Genomic DNA, 19,825 nt, shown 5'->3' on the forward strand with positions numbered 1-19,825 from the left:
GTTTCCATCTGAAGAACATTGATCCGCTCATGCAACAAAATTCAGACACCCGAGGAACCATCACGTTAAATCATCTGATCGTCAAATCGGCATGGCAACCAGAGCTACTATACCATGACTAGATACAAAATCTGTAATGATCTAGCACAAGCACCAGCCAGATGCTAGCATACCAAGGAACAAAAACATGTACACGAGTCCATGACCTAACGCGTCGACACATGACACGTGGTGTACAGAGCGAGTGAGCACCTAAGTACAATCATCTACAAGACCTAGATGTCTATAAATCAAGCAGTTAACCGGCACATGAAGACTGCAACTCCTTGTGGTCTGATGCCCTCATCAAGTCGTTCAAGGCTGAGTTTCAACGTGACTGCTACGCTGCTGCACCCTCTCAGCTATTGCTTCCTGAAATGGCATGCTCAGGTTATCAAGGGGGAAGACTCAAAGAAAACATCCTACATTCATTCTCCAACAACTTCATCAGGATATCATAAATAAGAGAAAATCCTGAAATTTACCTGACGGCCTAGGAGCCCCTTTGCGGCTGCTTGTTCCCTGTTGAGACACCTTCAGTGATCGTAGCTTAGCGGCAGAAGACCTGATCGTGTTGATCAGGGGCTGATTTGCATCGTCGTCGCTGTCTTCATCTTCACCATGGCCATGATGGTCAGAGCCACTGATAGACTCTTCGTCGCTAGAGTTGTGCCCATCATCTTCAAAGAGTTTCTTCCCACGTACAGCTGGTACGTTTGGTACATCTCTAACCTTTCTCGGTCGGCCCCGTCGCTTCACAGGTTTTTCCTCCTCTGGATTCAGAGTAAGGTATCAGCCACAATATACAGAAAAAGAGACAGGCACAGTCAACAAAGAGGGAGTTCAACACACCGTGCAAAACCTCATTCTTCGCATGTTTTTCACGTAGGTGCTCCACAAATGTAAAATATGGGCGCCAAGCACTTTGATCTCCATCCATATTTGCATCTTGAGTCCTCTTCTCTACATCTGCCAAGCTACATGCAAAACGATAACTCAAAATTAAAGTTTTGAAGCAAGCAAAGCACAAGAAAGCATGCAGCCCAATGACATACATGTCTGGTATATCTGCCGATGGAAGTTTAGAAACAAATGGCAGAAGAGCTGCCTCAAGGAATGACAACTGATTTGGAAGGTCTGCAAAGGCAAAAGAAACACCATCTTGGATAATCTTCAATATCTCAGACTTGTTTTTAGTGCGGGCTGCACCAATGTAGGACCCTGCCAGCCGACTAGCAAGATCTTGACATTCCGAATAAGACTTGCCAGTCAGGGTTTGGTTTTCTCCATCATTAACATGGGTCATGTACCGTTCATATGCCTATATGGATGAAAAACATAGAATGATTTACTCAAAACAAACTCAAACACGAAAGCAAGATAAACTGGTGCACTTATAAAAGTAATATTCTTAATTTTCAGTTAGCAAATACCTAAAAACTGGAAACGATATACCTAAAAACTGGAAACGATGAACCAAAAGTAAAAACCGGTGGTAAAACAAGCTAAAGGAGCCATAATACCCCCTCCAATAAAATATAAAAGGTATCAATTTTCATTTCAGAAGCACTTTTATACAGTTCTAAACAAAACCTTTGGTGAAAATTTGTAGAGTTAGCCTACAGATATTCTGGGATGTCACTTTTCTTTATGAGGAAGTACCTCATAGTCCTAGGTAATCAGTGTAGATATTCCAATGAGAGATTAACTAGCTAGTGATTTCCTTCTTCTGTTTTCCAGTTTTATAGATTACTAATGTACATCATTGACCTTGACGATGCAGGATGAACTGAATTCTCCAAAACAGTTAGTATTCAGTATTTCTTTGGGATATACTACTAATGATAAATAAATTATATAAGAGAGTAAATATAGTTGTTCATGCTGAGTACACACTACTAATAATTAATATTACCCTCATGTCTTATGAACATATTTGCACTAGGAGATCAAATATTTACCCTTTTCAATGCCTCAAAAAACAGAGCTCCCATATCGAAGTCTGCCTTTTTCTTTAGAGAGGTAATTAGATGCTTGATTATCTCAGTTGTACTTGCTCCATGAGATGCATAGTGAGAAACAATCTCGGGACCAAGGTAGTCCTGCAAACAGAAAGAAACAATGGAATTTTACTTGTCTGTCAAGAAGAATCCAAAGCAACCAAGTTTTTTTAAAGGTTAACATGGCAACATTGTAGTAGGAAGTATATGTTGAGAACCTATCACCATTCACCGGAAGAGAATGCAGTACAAACCTTTGGTACTGTATCAGCAAGCACTAGCTTTGCAGCTGCAATCATGACAGCATCCCTGTTTGTATCTTCAATATATTCTTCATTTGCATCTTCATCTTCTGTTTCATCTGAGGGCAGATACTTGATCAATTTTCAGTTTTCAGTCATCAGCAACGGAAAAGATACATACTCTGCTAATATCATGAGAAAGCTGGTATTTGATACACTAATTAATAACATCCAAAGCAGGAGTGTGACTACAAGACCTGATATATTGAGCTGTTGTTCACAGAATTTCCAGAACTTCTGAACCATATCTACTTGTGGGAGATAACCCAAACTCTCTAGTCTTGTCGAAGAATATTTGGACTTTTTAAACATGCACCACATTTCTGCAGTAATGATGCAGACCTAAAAGCAAACAAATAAGTCAATTAGCCCAATGTAACTGTAGAGGCATACCAACATGCTCTTGATATTTTGAGTTCAGAATTCAATAGTCTTACTCTGCAAGAGAGTACAGTGGTGCTCCTCCCCTCTTTTTGATAAGTAGGCAGGACCACCAAATAATAATATAGTTGATCGAAAAGTGAGCTTTGCTTGGATAAAAGTTCATCAATAGATGTTTCAGATGGGTTTTCACCATCAATCGCATGAAGGCACCATGCTACCTGAAGGTACATATTGAGGAGCAGAAAGCTCTTCACCTAAAAATCATGAAAACAAGCTCAATATGCTAGCAACAGCTGATTGTACTGAAAAGATAAGAGTGTTCAAACTCAAACATGAAAGGGTTCGTACCTCATTGTCCATATCTCTTAGATGACTGAGGATTCGGTACATATCCTCAAATAAACTATCATTTTTAACAGGTTTTGACAGCTGAAGTTCATAAAGCCGCTTCAAATTAACCAAGAGGGAGTATTCATCATCACCAGCCTGTAATGCCAATCGTACCATATTATTATGTTCATGACTTTGGCACAGGCAAAAACTACACGAATAAGACATACCTCTACTTCCTTGATTGCAGTTTTGACTTTCAAAACCAACTCATCCTCAAGATTCTTAAGTTTATTTTCAGCATAGTCTTTAAGATCAGCCTGGCACTCAGTGCAACAGAAAGTAATTGCCTTGATGCAAGATCTCAGCGCATCCTTCTCGCCATGTTTGAAGAAGGCATCAGTGATGAGATCTATAGCTGCCTTGAAATGCTGAGGGAAGATATTCAAAAAATTGTTATAACAAGTTCAACAGCAAGTGTAAGCAGAAGATATAACTTTAGCTACTGACCTTCTCTTGTCTCTTGAATGAATACATCTCAAGTTTCAAAAGGACCATCATATCAACTAGGGGTGATATCTTAGCTTTGTCAGACATGTACTTTCTCAAAAGATGTGGATACCTCGTCAACAAGGCACTTGTTATTTCACGCTTGCTATTTTCCAATGTTTCCTGTAATACTTTTATGCCTCAGTAATAACAGTAGAAAATTTTGAAAAGTCAAAAGTGTAAATTGTTCCAAAGAAAAGCGTTTATGACATGAGCAACATTTAATCAAGACTTGATCAGGAAGAATCTGAAAATAACACAGATATAAGCTGAAGCAGTCAAGGGGATAAGGGACAAAAGAAAGAAATTTAACACAGATTTGTAGGACCTAGATGCTTTTAGAACTAAAATGGTTTTCCCCAGAGATCAGAACATAGAAGTTTGAATTCAACAAATTAGCTAATGTGTCTTTTGTTTAAAAGTTAGCTGATCCAAGGATGTCTACCTATTCAGAATAGTTTGGGTTCCTTCCGGTAAGTAGTAGACAGCTGGCATTAACAGTTAACAACAGTAACTATAAACCCACCAAGACTTAACTGGATCAGACTGTTCATGTTGGTTACTATGGGTTGGGATTGGTTAGTAGAACACCCAATAAACCAGGGTTGCAGATTGAGCTGAAACCGTACGGGCCCTGTTTGCTTGTAACTAGCACATGTGCCAGCTCATTTGCACCACAGAAGCAGCAGAATCCAATCCTAAACCCAGCTCAGCCTGGCAGTTCAGTTCACAACCAAACTGACTAACCCAGAACTCCTTTAAAAATAACAGGTAGAGCTAATTAACACTAAAAACATCCTGAAGTCCAGAAAATTAGCTCACAAGTGCATTTTTACAGAATAATACAATAAAGGTTACAAAAATAATCATCACTATTCACTAATCAAAAGGAATATTTTATTATGCAACAAAATTTAGGATATTGTTAGCATTCAATAAACTTCAACTAGTTTCTTTGTAGAATGGTTGAAGACCTAATATATCCCAAGCTGGAACTAAAATAAAAATCAACTGGCCAACGACAACACTAATCAAGCAGTGCGATAAATGTTAAAGAATGGAACTACCAATCATGGACAAATTTAAAGTAAAATATGATACCGCAGAAATGAACTAAGCACCTTTTGGCCTTTATTATAGTACAACTTTCTGTTGTCCATTGCAGGAATTATTCTTTCCCCAACAGCCTTCTTTGCAGAGGCGTGCAGCATTCGAACTAGGTTTGTTCCATCCATATCAGTAAGCTCAATTCCTGGATTTTCATCGAGAAGCACAGAGATCATACACCTCCAGTCCTATAAATCATCATATTTAAGTTCCATCAGTAATGGCTCACTCACAACAATATATGATAAATCTTTCAAGAATAAATCTAATCGAATTTGAGGAGCATACTCTCATGGCCTTCATGTCATCCCAAATATCATCAATGACATATGAACTAAGGACCGGGTCATCTGAAAATTCTCTAAGGATTTGCAGCATTCGGCCAATATGAACCTCAGAGGGTTCATTTTCCCCATCTGGAAAGCATATAATTAATAACCAAACTGACCAAGGAGTTTGATAGGTCTTTGGTAATTTGGCACATGAAAGTAGAATGCTTGCACAGGAAAGTACCTCTAGCTCCGGGCTGAGATGTCTTGATGTTTTGCGCTATTAGGTGATCATATACTAATTCACCTATCGCACGCCTGATCATTGGAGGCTCATCAATAAGCAAATCATATAGTGGGCCCAAATCATCATCACTCAACAACTGATGCCTGAAAACAAAAGGAACAATATATTTCATTTGTTTTGAGAACCAAAAGGCTATATTCTCCTGTTACCTTGTGTGAGATGATTACTGGACTTGTTTAGCAAATAGGACAAGTGACTCTTAGTCATATTAGGCCAGATAAATCTTATGCAACATGCCAAGCATGTATGTACCGAGAATTTCCTGAGGAGTGATCACTTCACTCACTCTCCAACCCAAAGGTCTAAACTCTAAAGCCTAAATATTGTTTACACTTCATTTTCAACAACGAAATGAGTGCTGACTAGAACTAAATTGTACCCTTTTTCATAAGCATCACGTTACTGCCATTTGAGCATGCAAATTAAGCATGTTAGAAAGCCATATTAACAAAGGCTACAGATTCCAAAACATGAAACTTTTGCTAGGTGGAGTGTTGGAATCTAGCACATGAATGTGAAGGCAAAATAGTTAAGCATGCCTTGCAGGGAACTGGATAATAAGGGTAAAAAAGCATATCTTGCCTAAACACACCTCAGTAATTGCTTGATGAGTCCTATAGCTGACACAGCTACTGAAACATCAATATCATCAGCAAGCTGGATCATCCTGGCGTAAAACCTCTCAGTAAAGAGACCAAGGGAAGGTATGTTCTCATCCACTTCATACAGACTTTGCAAGGCAAGAATGGAAGTCCTTCTAACTCCAGCATTCTACAACAATGGAATGAACAAAATAAAGATTGTAAGTCTTGATTGTCAGACTCAATAGAAGTTCTAATGAGGTAAAAAATGAATGAACTAAAATATTTCTTACCTTGTCATTTAGTGTCCACCCAAGATACTTCAGATATATATCTTGCAAAAAAAGTGATGGATATGAGACAACCCAAATACCAAGGGACTTGATACATGACATCCGGATCTCAGGATCAACATCACGATAACGGTGCATGAATAACCTACAAGTGGTAAAGAAAAATTCAGCAGCCATCTAAGCTAACATGAATGTACATACATGACATCAAATGCAAGTGAGTTTATTTGGGTGCGTGTGAAATCACAAGATGTAGTAAAAATCAATATGTACACTAAAGTACAAGTGCATATATGATTTGTAAAAGGTCTCACCCACTGAATATCTTCCGCATCAATTCCTCCAAGTATGTAATGTTTTCATGAGTAAGAGCTAATCTGTTGTTGAGAGATTCAACAAGTGGTCCATCACTCTGCTTCTTCTTCTCTGCATTCAATTGCCTCTGAGTAGTCTCGCGTTGTCCACTAAGAGTCTTAGCAACAGATATGAATGATGTTACAAGCTGGAGCCCAACCAATGAAGCTACTTGACGATATACTCTTGGAGGAGTACTGAGAGATACCAAATCAGCATGTTACATGCATGCATACAACAGAATGAAAAACAAACGCGGACAGTGAGCCCAAATTACCATGATAAAGCAACCACATAATCCTTGATCTTTTGGAATAAGGTATCATCAAACAGTGGGCCATTCTGACATTCAAGGACTAAGCTATCCCAAAAAGAAACCAGGTTCTCCTTGAAGTGTTTAAGGTCCTTCTGTTTTGTGCTATAATTATCTTCCACCAGACCCTATTTTGAGTTAAGGTCTCACAAATTGCTCAAGAGAAAACATATGTTAGTTTGACTTTGAGGCAACATATACAATAATGATGTCCTGAATATGAACATTGGACAACCTATAAGATTACAAACAATGATTCTCTGTTCACTCTTCTGAACAGGTCAAAAAAGGATACTTTTCGGGCTAGTTCAACAAGGGACAATACAATGTCATCCACATCTGACTCATGAAGGTAGTCTGGATAAATCTCATGCTTGGCACCACAAGCCTGTAACAGCAGGATTCACAGGTTTAATAAGTGAATGCAGCAGCAACAAAAACTATACCAAGTGCTAGTATTACCTCAAATAGCATGGCTAATATTTGAAACGTCACCGAATTTTTGTTTGATTCATAATCCTCAACCAACTTTTTGACAGCATGGCTGATCAGCCTGCCATTGTGTTTGATAATATCTGCAAGTTGCGAGATTGTAAGAATTAAGAAAGCTTTGCAGAGACAAAAGATGATATATTTACTTCAAGAGAATTTAGTTCGGGCGTGTCCTGATACCATCCCTTAAATGCTTAAATAGTGACTACCTAACAGTTCCGTTAAAGCTACCTTCCTACAAGCAACCAGATGTTTATATGAGCAGAGGATGAATTAGGGCAAGAACCATATCGGATGGGGTCGCTTATGTCTTCACAAATCTTAACTCCCTGTCTCTTAACACATCCAAGGGGGCTACCATTTTTTTTTGGTCTACCATGTGTCATTATTCTTTCACACTCAAAAGCAATGTCACTAATTCAGCAAAATCACAAAGAGAGAGAGAGAGAGAGAGAGAGAGAAAGAGTGACGGCAGCTGACCGATGAGTGGCTGGTCCTCCAGAGCCGCCGCCGCGGTGGCCGAGGCGGCGCGCTTTCTCTTGGACTGCGGCGGCGCGAGCGCTTCCGCGTCGGCCTCCTCCTCGAAGTCCGCGTGGTCCTCCTCCCGCGGCTTCGGCGGGCGCCCGCGCTTCTGCAGCACGAACACACCAAAACAAAAGGAAATTCGGCAGGTGCTCACCGGAATCCGAGCAAACAAGGGGTCCAGTGGGGTAGCCGGCGGGGCGGAGGCTTACCGGGCGGCGGAGGGAAGCGAGCGTCTCCTCCATCGGGGGTCCGGATCTAGCGGCGCCGGAGGAGCAAACCCTAGGCAGGAGATTTTGGGGCGCGTTTGCGAGGGAAATGGAAACGGAAAGAGGCGGGGTCGGGACGGAAGGGAAGGGGGCAGAGGGAGGGAGGACTGAGAAGGCGTAAACACCTCAAGCCCGTCTTCCAAGTGGAAGTGAAATATTTATTAAACTTTTCGTGCATAATTTAAAATCTAGGCATAATAAAGTTCACTTGAAATGACATACGACTCATAAAAAGATTCAGCACGATTTATTTTCTAAATTGGAGGGTCCATTTTTTGTAATCCAATATACGCAATATATAAATACAGATTAATTAAGAACATGTACTGAACAGCAGGTGTTGATATGTACAGCCATGTGGTCAGGCAACTAGCCTACATCAGCGTGTACCAGCTACCATGTAAATCTACCACCTCAGATCTACACCAATTATACTAGACGAAGCTAATTTACAAAACTTTTGCTGAATTTCATCCTCTTGCCGTGCTGGTTTCAGTTCTCGTTTCTTGCAAGTAGCGGCACGCTGCTCTCAGTTGGCGAGCCAGGGACAAAGGGAACGAAGCCGCGGCCGCCAAACACAGGCCGCATGAAGCTGTCGTCGAACTTGCGCCAGTAATGGTGGACTGACCGTGATGGGCTCACCAGGAGCAGGCGGAGGCTTGACGGGCGGCGGAGGCTTATGCCATTCTCAAGATCGGGGTGACCAGGGCTGTTCGCAGCCAGATGCTCAAGGAAGGACTTTGGGCTGGATGGTTCAGAAAGAGCGCTTGGTTCCCTGGATAGGTGCCTTGGCGGGATCAAGAGCCTGATAAGTGGCTTGGTCAGTAGCCCAAAGACCTGCATGATCAGAAAATAATTGTTCAGAGCCAGGTTAGGAATAAAATTTCCGATTTTTTTAAAACTAAAAATTTCAGATTGTTCATGTTCTTGTGCTTGATACTTGTCTGCAATATCAGCTTGAAACAGTCTAGCATGTTATACCATGTGTTTGTAGTAACCTGTGGGCATTGGAGTTTGAGAAAGAACTTACAATTGTGCTGAAAAAAACAACGCTTATTGTGCTGGTGATCATGATTGCATTGCTAGGTTGCTGAGTATGGCCTGATCTTGTGAACTGCAAATTAGAAAACCACTGGTTGGATCAAAGCATGAAATGGCAGACAAATGAACCATTAATGTCCCAGGCTTTTTTTATCAGGAATATAAACAAGTGGAGCAAAGAAAACCAATCTTTCAGACAGAAATTCAATTTACAAAAACAAGACGCCCAGACACCTGCATGTGTCTTGTCAGAAACGCGCACATGACATGGGAATAAATTGGGGCTCTATATATATGACATAGTTAATGGATAAATAAAGATTTCTTTTTTGAAAGAATTATCTTTCAGTAGAATAATGACAACTATAAAGTGTTGTACTTAACCACAAACAAGTTCTATGGACACAGACATGCCTGTATAACATGTTTTGGCTTATAAATGGTTATGCAAAAATAACTATTTTGCTGATGTTAATCAATGATAAATAGCAACTATATTCAAGTTCTCGAGTTCTAACTTTTCTGAAAATATACTAGTCTATGAAATAGAAGTTTCAGAATGAACACGATACCAACGCAAACAGCCCATAATGTCCATGTCAGTTTTCCAAAAGAAGACTAGCTCAACGGTCTGAGTCCTAGTTTTTTCTAAAAGAAGATATGCTTGCATTAATGCAACGTTTGTTTGTTTATTTTTTTGGTACAGTCATAGTTAAGCCAACCAATTACAATGCTACAGCACAATAATGATCTAATAAATGGTATGCATTAATTGTCATACCAAACAAAAACTGGTAAAACTTCATGACTATACCAAAGCAGTCATGAATTTTCATGTCAGCTCAAATCAGACAGATCAAACACAAAATTTTACCTTATTGTAAGCCAACGCAATGGACACGGCACCTCTCATGAGACCCGCCCACCAAACAATTACCTGAATGACCAATATCATGTAAGAATTAAGGAACATAAGAACTGCTTCAAGAGGACAAAAGAAGTCTACAATGTTGCTCAGTTAAAGACTCACTTGCTGCTTAAAAGAAATCTTTCCTTCTGGAGTTTTTTTGGTCCAATTTGATAGAAGGGATAGTGGGAAAACAAAAGCAGCTCTTGCAACCAACACCAAGGCTAAAATGGTGGAGCTCAAAGCAACAGACTTTACTGGGCTGCACATGACAGAAAATGTGACAAGTTTCAGAAAATAATATTCTACTTGAGCAATGGAGAGAGAAAGAGACAAGAGCATACCTGTAAGTTTGACTGACAATCTTCCACTTCTCTATATCCAATGCATCCATGCCAACATAGAGAAATAGAAAAGTCTCAGCGATAAATGATAACGTCGCAAAGACATGCCTGTTGTCCATCCAAATGTACATTAGTAAAAGCATAACCATAGTGAACAATACAAGTCCAAAACCATCCAAGTTAACCAAACACAAATGTCCACATAGGGAAACAATGAAGCTACTTACTTGGTTGTGACCCTGGAACTTTCTGTTACATTATGCCAGGTATAGTGTGACATTACGATACCACAAAAGAACACTGTGAGGATTCCACTCAAATCAAGCAACTGCCACACAGAGCAACCGATTAATGATAATTAAGGCTGCATTTAGCTGTTTTCTTAAAAACAAAATATGCAATATTTACAGGGGATTAATAGTACAGGGTGCTCACTTCTGCTAGCATGTATGACAAGTAAGCCATTAGCATCATAATGGAAACTTCACGATCTGTCGAGTGCCTGGGGTGCATGTCAAATCAGAGGAATACTCACATCAATTTCAAGTAAGCAAAACATTTGTTGTGTCAAGTATAAACCTGCCAAAGTACAGCTTCTTGATGATATAAGCACTGAGAAGTCCAGCCTGCAGTCATAACATACTTAGTGTAAAGAAAGTTTCAGCAAAGATAAAGGCAGGAGAAGGAAACAACTTACGGCTACTCCAAGAATGGTGCTGGTGCTGAACAAATAAAGGAAGTTGCCAATAAATTCTAGTAATTTGGCAGTATTGATATTGCCAAGATCGAAGTTCTGGATTGCATTGAACAGCACAACTGATGTCGCATCATTGACAACACCTTCACCAAACACTAAACTGTACAAGAAGGGTGTCTCATCCTGGCTTAGCACCTGCAACGTGCATACAGAATCCGTTGCCGAGAATATTGCCCCAAGTGCTGAAATTTCAGATACACCAGCCAGAAAAGTAAGAACTATATACAAGCAACAGAAGTGCCCATTCTTTGGATAAAAAACTGACCAAGATAGTCTCCAAGCTCGAGTGCACCAATATCAAGCCTTGATATTAGTCCTAGAGCACCTGTGAACAAATGAGTGAGTGAGTGAGGCAGATAGAAACTGAAATACATGGTAGAAATGAAATGTGGGAGCAAACATACCAAGAGATATTACAGTGAAAGAGATCAAGGTCCCAACTGCACCAAATAGCGTAATAGTAATGAAATTACGGAAGAACTGTTTCTTCTTTACTTGGAACCTGGTTAAGGAAAAGACAAAAAAGAAGGAGAATTGTGAACCTAGGTTCTTAGTTTTTAGTTTTTAGTGCCAGATATACAGTCAATTTTACAGGATACAACACCCAGGCTCAACGTCAAATATTCAGTGAAGCAATTGCTGATTCATTCAATATCAACATAGTTGCTTTGCTACAGAAGTGTTTAAATGAGGGGGATCTTTTTGGGATTTTTAGTTCAAGCAAAGCTCCAAACAAATAAACTCTACCAAACAAGTCCTAAAACAGTAATAGATAGATAACCAAATAGATGTAATAATTATATGCGTCAGGAAAAACATCTGTCGAGTGCTGCTGTGTTAGTTAGATGGAAAAAAAAAATAAGGGATCAATTCAAGCACAGGCATGGCAACAACAGCGCTCTTCAACAACAATTCTTAAAACCGCAACAGTTTTCGTAACCACCAACACGTTACGCAACTCAACTTCCTAGTTGACATGCTCTTCATGCTTTCCTTTATTTATGTTGCAGAAAGAGATATTGAACTACTCTAACTTAAACAATACTCGCACCATAAAACTAGTACATAGCATTCACTTGCATAAACACCATACCCTGCATTAAATATGATCGGTGGCAGCAGGTATATGAAGAAGAGATCCTCGCTGAACAGCAGCACGCGCGAGTGCTTCCCGCTCGACGCGAACAGGATGACCGCTCCAGTCCCCAGCCCCTGCGATCCACGAACAGAGCACACAACACACAATCAACCTGAATTCCCCACAGAATTTCCCACACAACACACAAGAAACGTGTGGAGCTGTCGCCGAGCTCGACTCACGATGAAGAGCGCGGTGATGGACTCGTTCATCCAGCGGTTCTCCTCGAGGAGGTGCCCCACGATGATGCAGACGCACATGAGCGCCACGAACAGCCCCACCGCCGCGATGGAGCCGTAGTCCGCCGGCGGGTCGCCCAGCGCCATCCCCGCCGCGGCCCCGAGCCCCATCACCCCGCCTCCCTCGCAGCTCCACCACTCACCCCAACCCTAGTCGTCTACCACCGCTCAACACGACCCCCTGGCCGCACCCGATTCCGCCCTCGCTTGCCTTCGCTTCCAAGCGACGCCGCCCGCCCGCCCGCACGCAACCCTCTAGGCCGAGAAAAAAGGCCCGACCCACCACGAGTCCAGTACGAGGAATAGCAATGGACCCGCTAGGCCGCCGGAATTAACAACAGGCGGCGCCGATGGTCCGGGGCCGGTGGACCGAAGCGGGGGAGATCTGGGGGGCGGGCACGGAGATTCGGGCTGGGGTGGCGGGAACCGGAGGGAATCTCGGCGGGGCGGGTAGCCGATGCGCGGAGGGTTTATCGGCGGCGCGGGCGGGTGGCGGGTGGCGCGCCACGGCGAGGCCGGAGGAGGCGAAGCGGAGGTTTGATTCGAACGGGATTTCGATTTTTTATTATATTTATTATCTTTTTTTTTCCCTCTGTTTGGAGTTTGGTACGATTGAAATCCGGAAGCGACGGGAAGGGCGCGCCAGGCGGAGGCCGGGTCCGGTGCGGGTGGCCCACGTGCCAGTGGGATGGGGGGTAGTTGCCGCCGCCGCGCGGGAAGGAGAACACGTGGTCCCAGGCCCGCGCGTGCCGCGACCGGTTGGACCCACCAACGTGGGACCCAGGGGCCAAGTGTCACCTACAGTGCAGGCTAGGGGCCCACGCGTCAGTGACTGGTTTCGGCGGCGTAAGCGGGCGTGGGCCCAGGTGCCGGTTGGGTCCGTGCGCCCTCGCGTGACCCGAAGCCCTGGCGGCCAAATTACCCCGTGCTCCCTCGCCGGCGGCGATCGCCGGAGCCGGGGTCGGCAGCGGTGGAGCCTGGGAGGATTTTTACGCGGATTGCAGGTGAGGAGCTCCGGATTCTGCCGAACTCTTGGTTTTTATCCTCCCCCATTCCTTCCTTGGTGACCGCGCGGTCTTTGAGCTCCCAATGCCGATCCCGAGACATCGCGTCGCGATCTCGTTTTCTTTATCGTGGCTGTGCTCGCCCCTGACTACCCACTCGACTCTGTCCTCCTTGACGAGAGGGTTGCTGTTGCTGATGATGTGGTGTGGTTTGATCTGGATTTGGGAGAGGGCACGGGGCACAGCGAAAGGTCCCGCAAGTTGATCGATCTGCCATGAAGCTCAAGGCACTGCCTAGGATCTTGCGATTGCAGCCTATTCCAAATTCCATCAGGAGAGACACTCCAATCGCAAACCAGATGGCCAGTGGCTCTGCGGCTCGCACAACGTTCAGGCTTCTGCTCTGGTGATTTGAGGCGGTGTTCTGCGCTGTTCAGTTTCTCTGAATGTTCAGAATGTTGTAGCAGCACCTGGAACTTGGGATCGATGCTTCAGCTTTCACTCCCGTAGATTCAGTTTGTCGCTGAAAGTCATCAGAACTGCCGGTTTTCATGACTTAGTGTGGTGAGCTGATGCAAAAAGCAAAGGAGGCAATGTCGGCTACTTGCTTATTCATGTGTCGAAGAAAAAGATTCCTACGGGACTTCCACTACAATCCATCCCTGTGTGTTGGAACATTTTTAGTGAGATTCCACATTGGAACTCGAGTTCACCCTGGTTTCTTTTTCTCTTGCCAATGCAGCCTGCTTCATAGAAAAACAATGTACAACTCAGTAGATTGCTCTTAAAAACAGATAAAGAAAAAAGACCATGCAACGTTTAATATAGTACTCGTTCATTGATTGCTTAGTTTCCTGGCTGCAGTTCCACGGATGGAGTTGCAATTTACAAGTGCGAGGAGATCAGAACATACCAAGGTATACAGGCAGCTTATTTCCTCGACCGGGCCATGGTTAAATATTTAACTGAAGGGTTGGTAATTTTGTACCGCGAGCAGATTGAACAACGGACACTCTAAAGTCATTTCCAGGTAACCATCTGAATCATAGGACAAGCAGCACGTTCTTTCGTTTTTATGGCGCTGAACATTACCTGTCCTGTTAACATCCGAGTAATTTACTGGATCACAGAAGCAAGTAGGGGTCCATCCGCGTCCTTATGCTTTAATTCACATGGCCAAGCTGTAGCTACATTGAATGCCCTTTTCATCGGATCATGCACGGTGGTTGACCGTCTATTTTGTTGACTCATTAGTTTATTTGTGAAATAGCACCTACATTTTGATCTTGTATCATGTTTAAATATTTCTCCCAACTAATAACAATTGTTGAACAATAAGTTGTCGCTTAATAATTTTTTTAGCATGCATGTTTCTAGCTAGTAGGCTGAGTATGTGTTTGGACATGATAATTGATAAGCCAGATCATTGTAGCAAAAAAAAAGTTCAAGCATGTCTATGAACTTATGAAATTATTCTCCCTAGAAAGAACTTAAGAAGTGTTTTGTCTAATTTACTGCAATGACGGCAGGTGCCTTTTAGCTCTCAGCACAGTAACTTTTAGAAATTACTATTTTTTAGCGTTAATTTTAACTTTATCTCCTACAATCTTTGGATTGTTGTACAAAATATGTTATATACTTTTCTGGTGGACCAAAAAAACAACAAAAGTGATAGTGGAACGGAACCAAAATGTTATAGTTATGATACTGTAGGATGTTTCTTTTTGTTTTAAAAAATTTCGAAACCATCACAACCAAAAGCATTAGTACCAATTACAATTATGTTTCCATTTTACCAATATCCCTCACATCCTTTTGCCCTTCCATGTCAAACCAAAAACAACAGACGAAGGGCCTAAGATAGTTACAGCAGTCAAGGACTGTGAAGTTAACAAACATACCATCAAACACCCACAAAACCACAAACAACCTTTAGAACCTTTTCACCACTAAAACAAGTTAAAATCAGAACTGTTCAATCGGTATTAATGTATGGCTACGTTAGGCTAGACATCCGTCTCCTGTGCTGATGTAAGGGTGCTCTTTGAACCGGCCGGGAGACGAAGCTTTCCCTCCGCCGCGGTGCTGATGCGGCTGTTGAGTCAATGCTATTACTGCTTATGTTGATCAGGTCGGACTTCACTGGCAAGCACTTCATCTTAGGCACACTGGCTGAGAATGCTACTGACCTAGCCTTGGCTGCATTCTTGCAGCTGGAGTAGCTGAATGACTGGCTCCCAGTCAGCTCAGCTGGATATCTATTCACTGACTTCGTCAGCCTCGGTTTACTGACAGAATGGCTTCCTGCGCTATGTCTTTGCCGGCTACACACTGTCGATGACATGAAGTGAGGCACTGAGCCATGAGAAATCCTGATCTTTGCCTTCTCAGTTGGGTGTGGGCTCTCTGTGGCATCAATGTGACCTACCACTAGAGTGCTTCTTGGTGACCCCTTCTCATCACTGAGAACCTGACAAATAGATGAAGTGAGCTTCTTCTTCTCTTCAAGCGAGATCTCTGCTCTCCTTATTTGTTCATTGAGATACTTTAGCTCTTCATCGGCGTCACATACTTCCTTGTCAAGCTCTGCGATCCGCTTCTGCTTAAGCATTTTCAGATCCTACATCACGGAAAGGCACAATCTTTAAATATAATGAATATCTTGCAAATATGGTAACAATTATTAGTTCCATTTGTTTACTTACTTCTGGAATGTCTCTATTTGATTCGATTGATCTTGCTCGTTTTGCAAAGCTCAGGGAACAGACTGTCTCGCCAATATCATCCTCAGAAGGGCTGATGTGCACCACCATTAGAACTTTTGAACCATCACCTGTTATTTAGAATAAGATTAATTTCAGATTATCATGTTGGCAGGTTATATTGTTTTTGTAAAAAAAAGATCCAAACTGATATAAAAGATGTTCCGTACCAAGTGAATCACTGAGAATCTGGGTAAGCTTGCTGTTTCTGCAGGAGTAAAAAAAGGCGAGTATGAACATAAGCACTAATTAGTAACTGAAATGTTAGATTCCTTTTTCCCCTAGCACACTTAGAAATTTATATGATAAGTTGACTGAAGAAGTCAGCTGTTACCTGTAAGGAACATGACTTCTCTTTCTCCTAAGTGCAGCAATAACATCTCCTAATGCTGATAGGGAGAGGTTTATGGCCTTTCCCTCATCCATTGTCAACCCAGATGCACCAGTCTTCAGCAACCGCTCGCTACCTCCAAGATCGATGAGCCAGAGCTTGCTGACTTCTTCAGTGGCTCCATGCCTTCTTATGGTTATCCTTGTCAAGCTACACATAGACAGAGCTAAGGCACATAAAATTGGGTACTGTTCAAATTACCATACAGCTGTAACTGAAAGTTTGTGGTTGAAACAGATTGTCAACCCACCAGTGTGACCGGCTCGAGACGTCATTGACATTTGTCCAAGATGTTGATCGGGCACGCCGCCCTCTGCAGTACCACTGGTTGGCTTTCTTCAGGTCCGGTATTGAGACATCGGTCAGCCCCTCAACTTCCACAGCACCACTTTTAGTTGCCAGAATGCTGAGATTACTGAAGCATAGAAAGAAATTGACCATCGACATTTCCAGATTGAGAATTGGTAGTTTTTCTTCATAGTTTAATTGTGAATATATATAGTCTTACCATGCTGTGCTACATTCCGTTGGCCTGAATAGAGGCTGCCTTGGTGCCAACAAGTCCCTGAGACTCCCCAAGTAAACCTCAAGCATGCTTATGGAGAAAGAGTATGTGGATGAACTGTCTTCTGAAGCATGAGAAAACAGTTCTTGAATAGCTCGAGGAACAATACCGAGCTTACCATCAGTTCCTTCCTGCAATCAGTTATATCTTCATTTATCAGAACTTCCGGGAGAAGGTGAGTGTACAGATTTGCCATAAATTTAGCTCAAATCTATTCAGAACAAGCACCAACCAACCATTGTATAGGTTTTTCCTGTCCCAGTCTGGCCAAAAGCGAGAATGCAGACATTGTGCCCGTCAAGTGCAGATCTGAGGATTGGTTTTACTTCTTGGAAAACATCCTCTGCATGGGACCACACTGAAATGAATCATACTGCCGAAGAGAAAAACTGACAAGTGAGTGAAAGATTACCCTGTGTTGACTCCTGATCAAAAACCCTATCAACACTGAACTCCTTTTTGATCCCCACTGACTTGACTGCAATCTTCTCTTGTTCGACAGTAACCGGTGATTTGGTCTTCAAATTGTTCGTTTGGACCAATGGCCGTACCCGGCAGAAGACTCTAATACTTCCTGAATTTTGGCCAAGCTCTGCGCTCAGATCCTTGGAAATTCAAGAAACAACAACTGCTATCAAGAATTGAAGATTGTACCTTTCAGGTCAATGAGCTTGTCGAGTGCCTCTCGTCTTCTCCGGTCAAGATGTCGCTGCCTTGATCGTAGAGCTGAAATGTCCTCTGAAACAACATGGGATTGAGATAATAACTCCATCAGGGCTTGATGCAAAGTCACCATCACTTGACGGGCAACTCACAGTAAGTAAACTGATGCTGCTCCAACCTTGCAGAGATGAGATGTCTTTGTCGTAGCCCACTAAGATTTCCCCATTCGGGAGCTCCAAGCTCAAGCTCTCTAATGGCACCATCACATGGCCTCCCATGGCTTCGTTCTCCATGCAATGGAAAACAGGAGCTGTTCTTCAGAGTTCAGACAAGCTGATTGCTGATCAGAGAAGAAGCCTATTGAACATCTTTATCTGCTTTTTCCTCCCAATGGAACTGAAAAAAAAAAAGGTACCTGCTATCAGCATAACTACGTAGATAGAATCTGAAACGGCCCAGAGCAAGAAAAGAATGAACACAGGATGACAGCAGAAGGAATCTATTCCTTCACTTTTCCATGATTAGCCTGCACTTCCGCAGGGCTGGAAGACAGCAAATCGGGGGCATGAAATGGAATCTTTACAGGAAAGAACGTTAACAAACTTCCCCAATACCTTGTGATTGTTGCATCTTGGACTTCTCTTGCCTCTCAATCTCCTTTTCCAATGTAACCTCTGCAGGTAAAAAACGAGAATGATTGTAGGAAGCATCAAGAAGAGGATTCCGTCTCAAGTGCTAGAAACATGACCAAGAGAATTTTTTTGAATTGGTACCTTGAGAAGAATCTCCTGCTTCCTGAATTTATTCTTGACTTGACCCAATGCCAGAGCAAGAACGGCTAGGAAGGAGGAGCGCTGAAGGTGCGAGATAACAGGGAAGAGTAGAATTGGAGTAAGCCAACAGCCAAGTAGAGAATCTCTGCAATGCAGCTAGCTCCTAATGATTGCGGCCCAAGACTTTTGCCCCTGATCTTTCTTGGATCTCGATGCCGAAAGTTGGGCTGTGCGAGTGGCAGCAATTACTAAAGTCCAAAAGCTCAGAGCTAACAGCTGTGAACAAAGATGAAGAAGAATCCTATCTCTCAAGCCACTGTAGTCGCAGCAATGGAGCAAGCAAAGCTATTCACCCAAAAAAAAGTGACACGCACCACACTGGGAAGCCTCGAAAGGGATCTTTGCAATATCACACTAGGGAAATCATCAAAGGAAGGAGAAGTGGGATCAGAGAGAGAAAGAGAGCATGTGTCTCTGGCATTAGTATAGGGAGTATTCTTGTATTAGGAAAACAGTTGGGTGGCGTGGAGGTTGCCTGGATTTAGAAGATCCAGGGAAGAGGCGTGGTGAGGATCAGGGAGCCGGCAGGCCCCCACCACTCGTAGAAAGCGAAGCCGGAGCGCAAAGGGGTGGGGGCCGGATCGTTTGTGGTGGACAGTGTGTCTCCCAGCTTTTGTCAAATTCTCTTGAGCTGCATTTGCTGTGTTGTCTGCTGGATTTAAGCTTTGGTTGTTGACAGCGGTGGCAGTGTGACGGATTTGCAGGAGGCTTGGCTGAAAAAGGGATACAGTTAACGGCTGATTTGCTGGGAGCCTGTTGGTAATTTGTTTCATTTTGTTCTTGAAAAGCTGACGTCGAAAAGCACTGAACTATTCTTCTACTTGGAATATTGGAAACAGAGCATGTTATGGGGGTTGAGAATTGAGTCGAGGCATCATAGCTCGGTTCTTGCTTTCATGATGCTGCACATTGTCACTTTATGGCTTTATGCTGCAGTATCTTTGATCTTTCAAGGTATGATTTTTTACGTTGTACTTTCAGTTCATAATAAATGAATCATTGTCCCTGCTTTTTTTTGTTTTAGTTGATACGCACGATTGACTTTTTGTTCCGGTAGTATTAGCAAGGTA

At 42.6% G+C, this 19,825-nt stretch overlaps 3 protein-coding genes and 1 long non-coding RNA gene across 5 annotated transcripts; 1 reads left to right on the plus strand and 3 right to left on the minus strand.

The window, feature by feature from the left end:
* Positions 1-30: 30 nt before the first annotated feature.
* LOC112902684 (sister-chromatid cohesion protein 3) lies at positions 31-8,215 on the minus strand. Its single transcript, XM_025971853.1, has 22 exons — positions 8,055-8,215; positions 7,801-7,951; positions 7,291-7,403; positions 7,124-7,216; positions 6,793-6,956; positions 6,476-6,712; positions 6,162-6,306; positions 5,880-6,058; positions 5,225-5,370; positions 5,000-5,127; positions 4,726-4,899; positions 3,566-3,727; positions 3,286-3,486; positions 3,074-3,211; positions 2,779-2,979; positions 2,539-2,683; positions 2,294-2,400; positions 2,001-2,141; positions 1,095-1,360; positions 892-1,016; positions 525-812; positions 31-411 (listed from the first exon to the last, which is right to left on the minus strand). The coding sequence occupies exons 1-22, from the start codon at positions 8,085-8,087 to the stop codon at positions 398-400; spliced, it is 3,351 nt and encodes a 1,116-aa protein (XP_025827638.1). The 5' UTR covers positions 8,088-8,215; the 3' UTR covers positions 31-397.
* Positions 8,216-8,339: 124 nt separating this feature from the next.
* Positions 8,340-12,648, minus strand: LOC112902686 (sodium/hydrogen exchanger 1-like). The gene is made up of 13 exons (XM_025971856.1): positions 12,481-12,648; positions 12,254-12,372; positions 11,565-11,662; positions 11,426-11,485; positions 11,101-11,342; positions 10,983-11,029; positions 10,839-10,905; positions 10,631-10,731; positions 10,404-10,511; positions 10,183-10,321; positions 10,027-10,089; positions 9,142-9,225; positions 8,340-8,948 (listed from the first exon to the last, which is right to left on the minus strand). The coding sequence occupies exons 1-13, from the start codon at positions 12,646-12,648 to the stop codon at positions 8,604-8,606; spliced, it is 1,641 nt and encodes a 546-aa protein (XP_025827641.1). The 3' UTR covers positions 8,340-8,603.
* Positions 12,649-15,304: 2,656 nt separating this feature from the next.
* Positions 15,305-19,238, minus strand: LOC112902685 (kinesin-like protein KIN-14O). 2 transcript variants are annotated; one of them, XM_025971855.1, is made up of 13 exons: positions 19,070-19,238; positions 18,696-18,922; positions 18,537-18,596; positions 18,101-18,318; positions 17,914-17,997; positions 17,672-17,833; positions 17,496-17,602; positions 17,203-17,390; positions 16,945-17,109; positions 16,638-16,844; positions 16,474-16,511; positions 16,247-16,374; positions 15,305-16,161 (listed from the first exon to the last, which is right to left on the minus strand). In XM_025971855.1, the coding sequence occupies exons 4-13, from the start codon at positions 18,213-18,215 to the stop codon at positions 15,538-15,540; spliced, it is 1,818 nt and encodes a 605-aa protein (XP_025827640.1). In that variant the 5' UTR covers positions 18,216-18,318; positions 18,537-18,596; positions 18,696-18,922; positions 19,070-19,238; the 3' UTR covers positions 15,305-15,537. The 2 variants fall into 2 exon arrangements, with proteins under 2 accessions (XP_025827640.1, XP_025827639.1); XM_025971854.1 differs by having other exon boundaries at positions 18,696-18,971; positions 19,070-19,176.
* Positions 17,308-17,907, plus strand: LOC112902687. The gene is made up of 3 exons (XR_003230637.1): positions 17,308-17,434; positions 17,506-17,655; positions 17,762-17,907. It is a non-coding gene; the product is annotated as an uncharacterized LOC112902687 (long non-coding RNA).
* Positions 19,239-19,825: the final 587 nt, after the last annotated feature.

This window comes from Panicum hallii, chromosome 8 (assembly GCF_002211085.1).
Source record: "Panicum hallii strain FIL2 chromosome 8, PHallii_v3.1, whole genome shotgun sequence".
Lineage (NCBI taxonomy): Eukaryota > Viridiplantae > Streptophyta > Magnoliopsida > Poales > Poaceae > Panicum > Panicum hallii.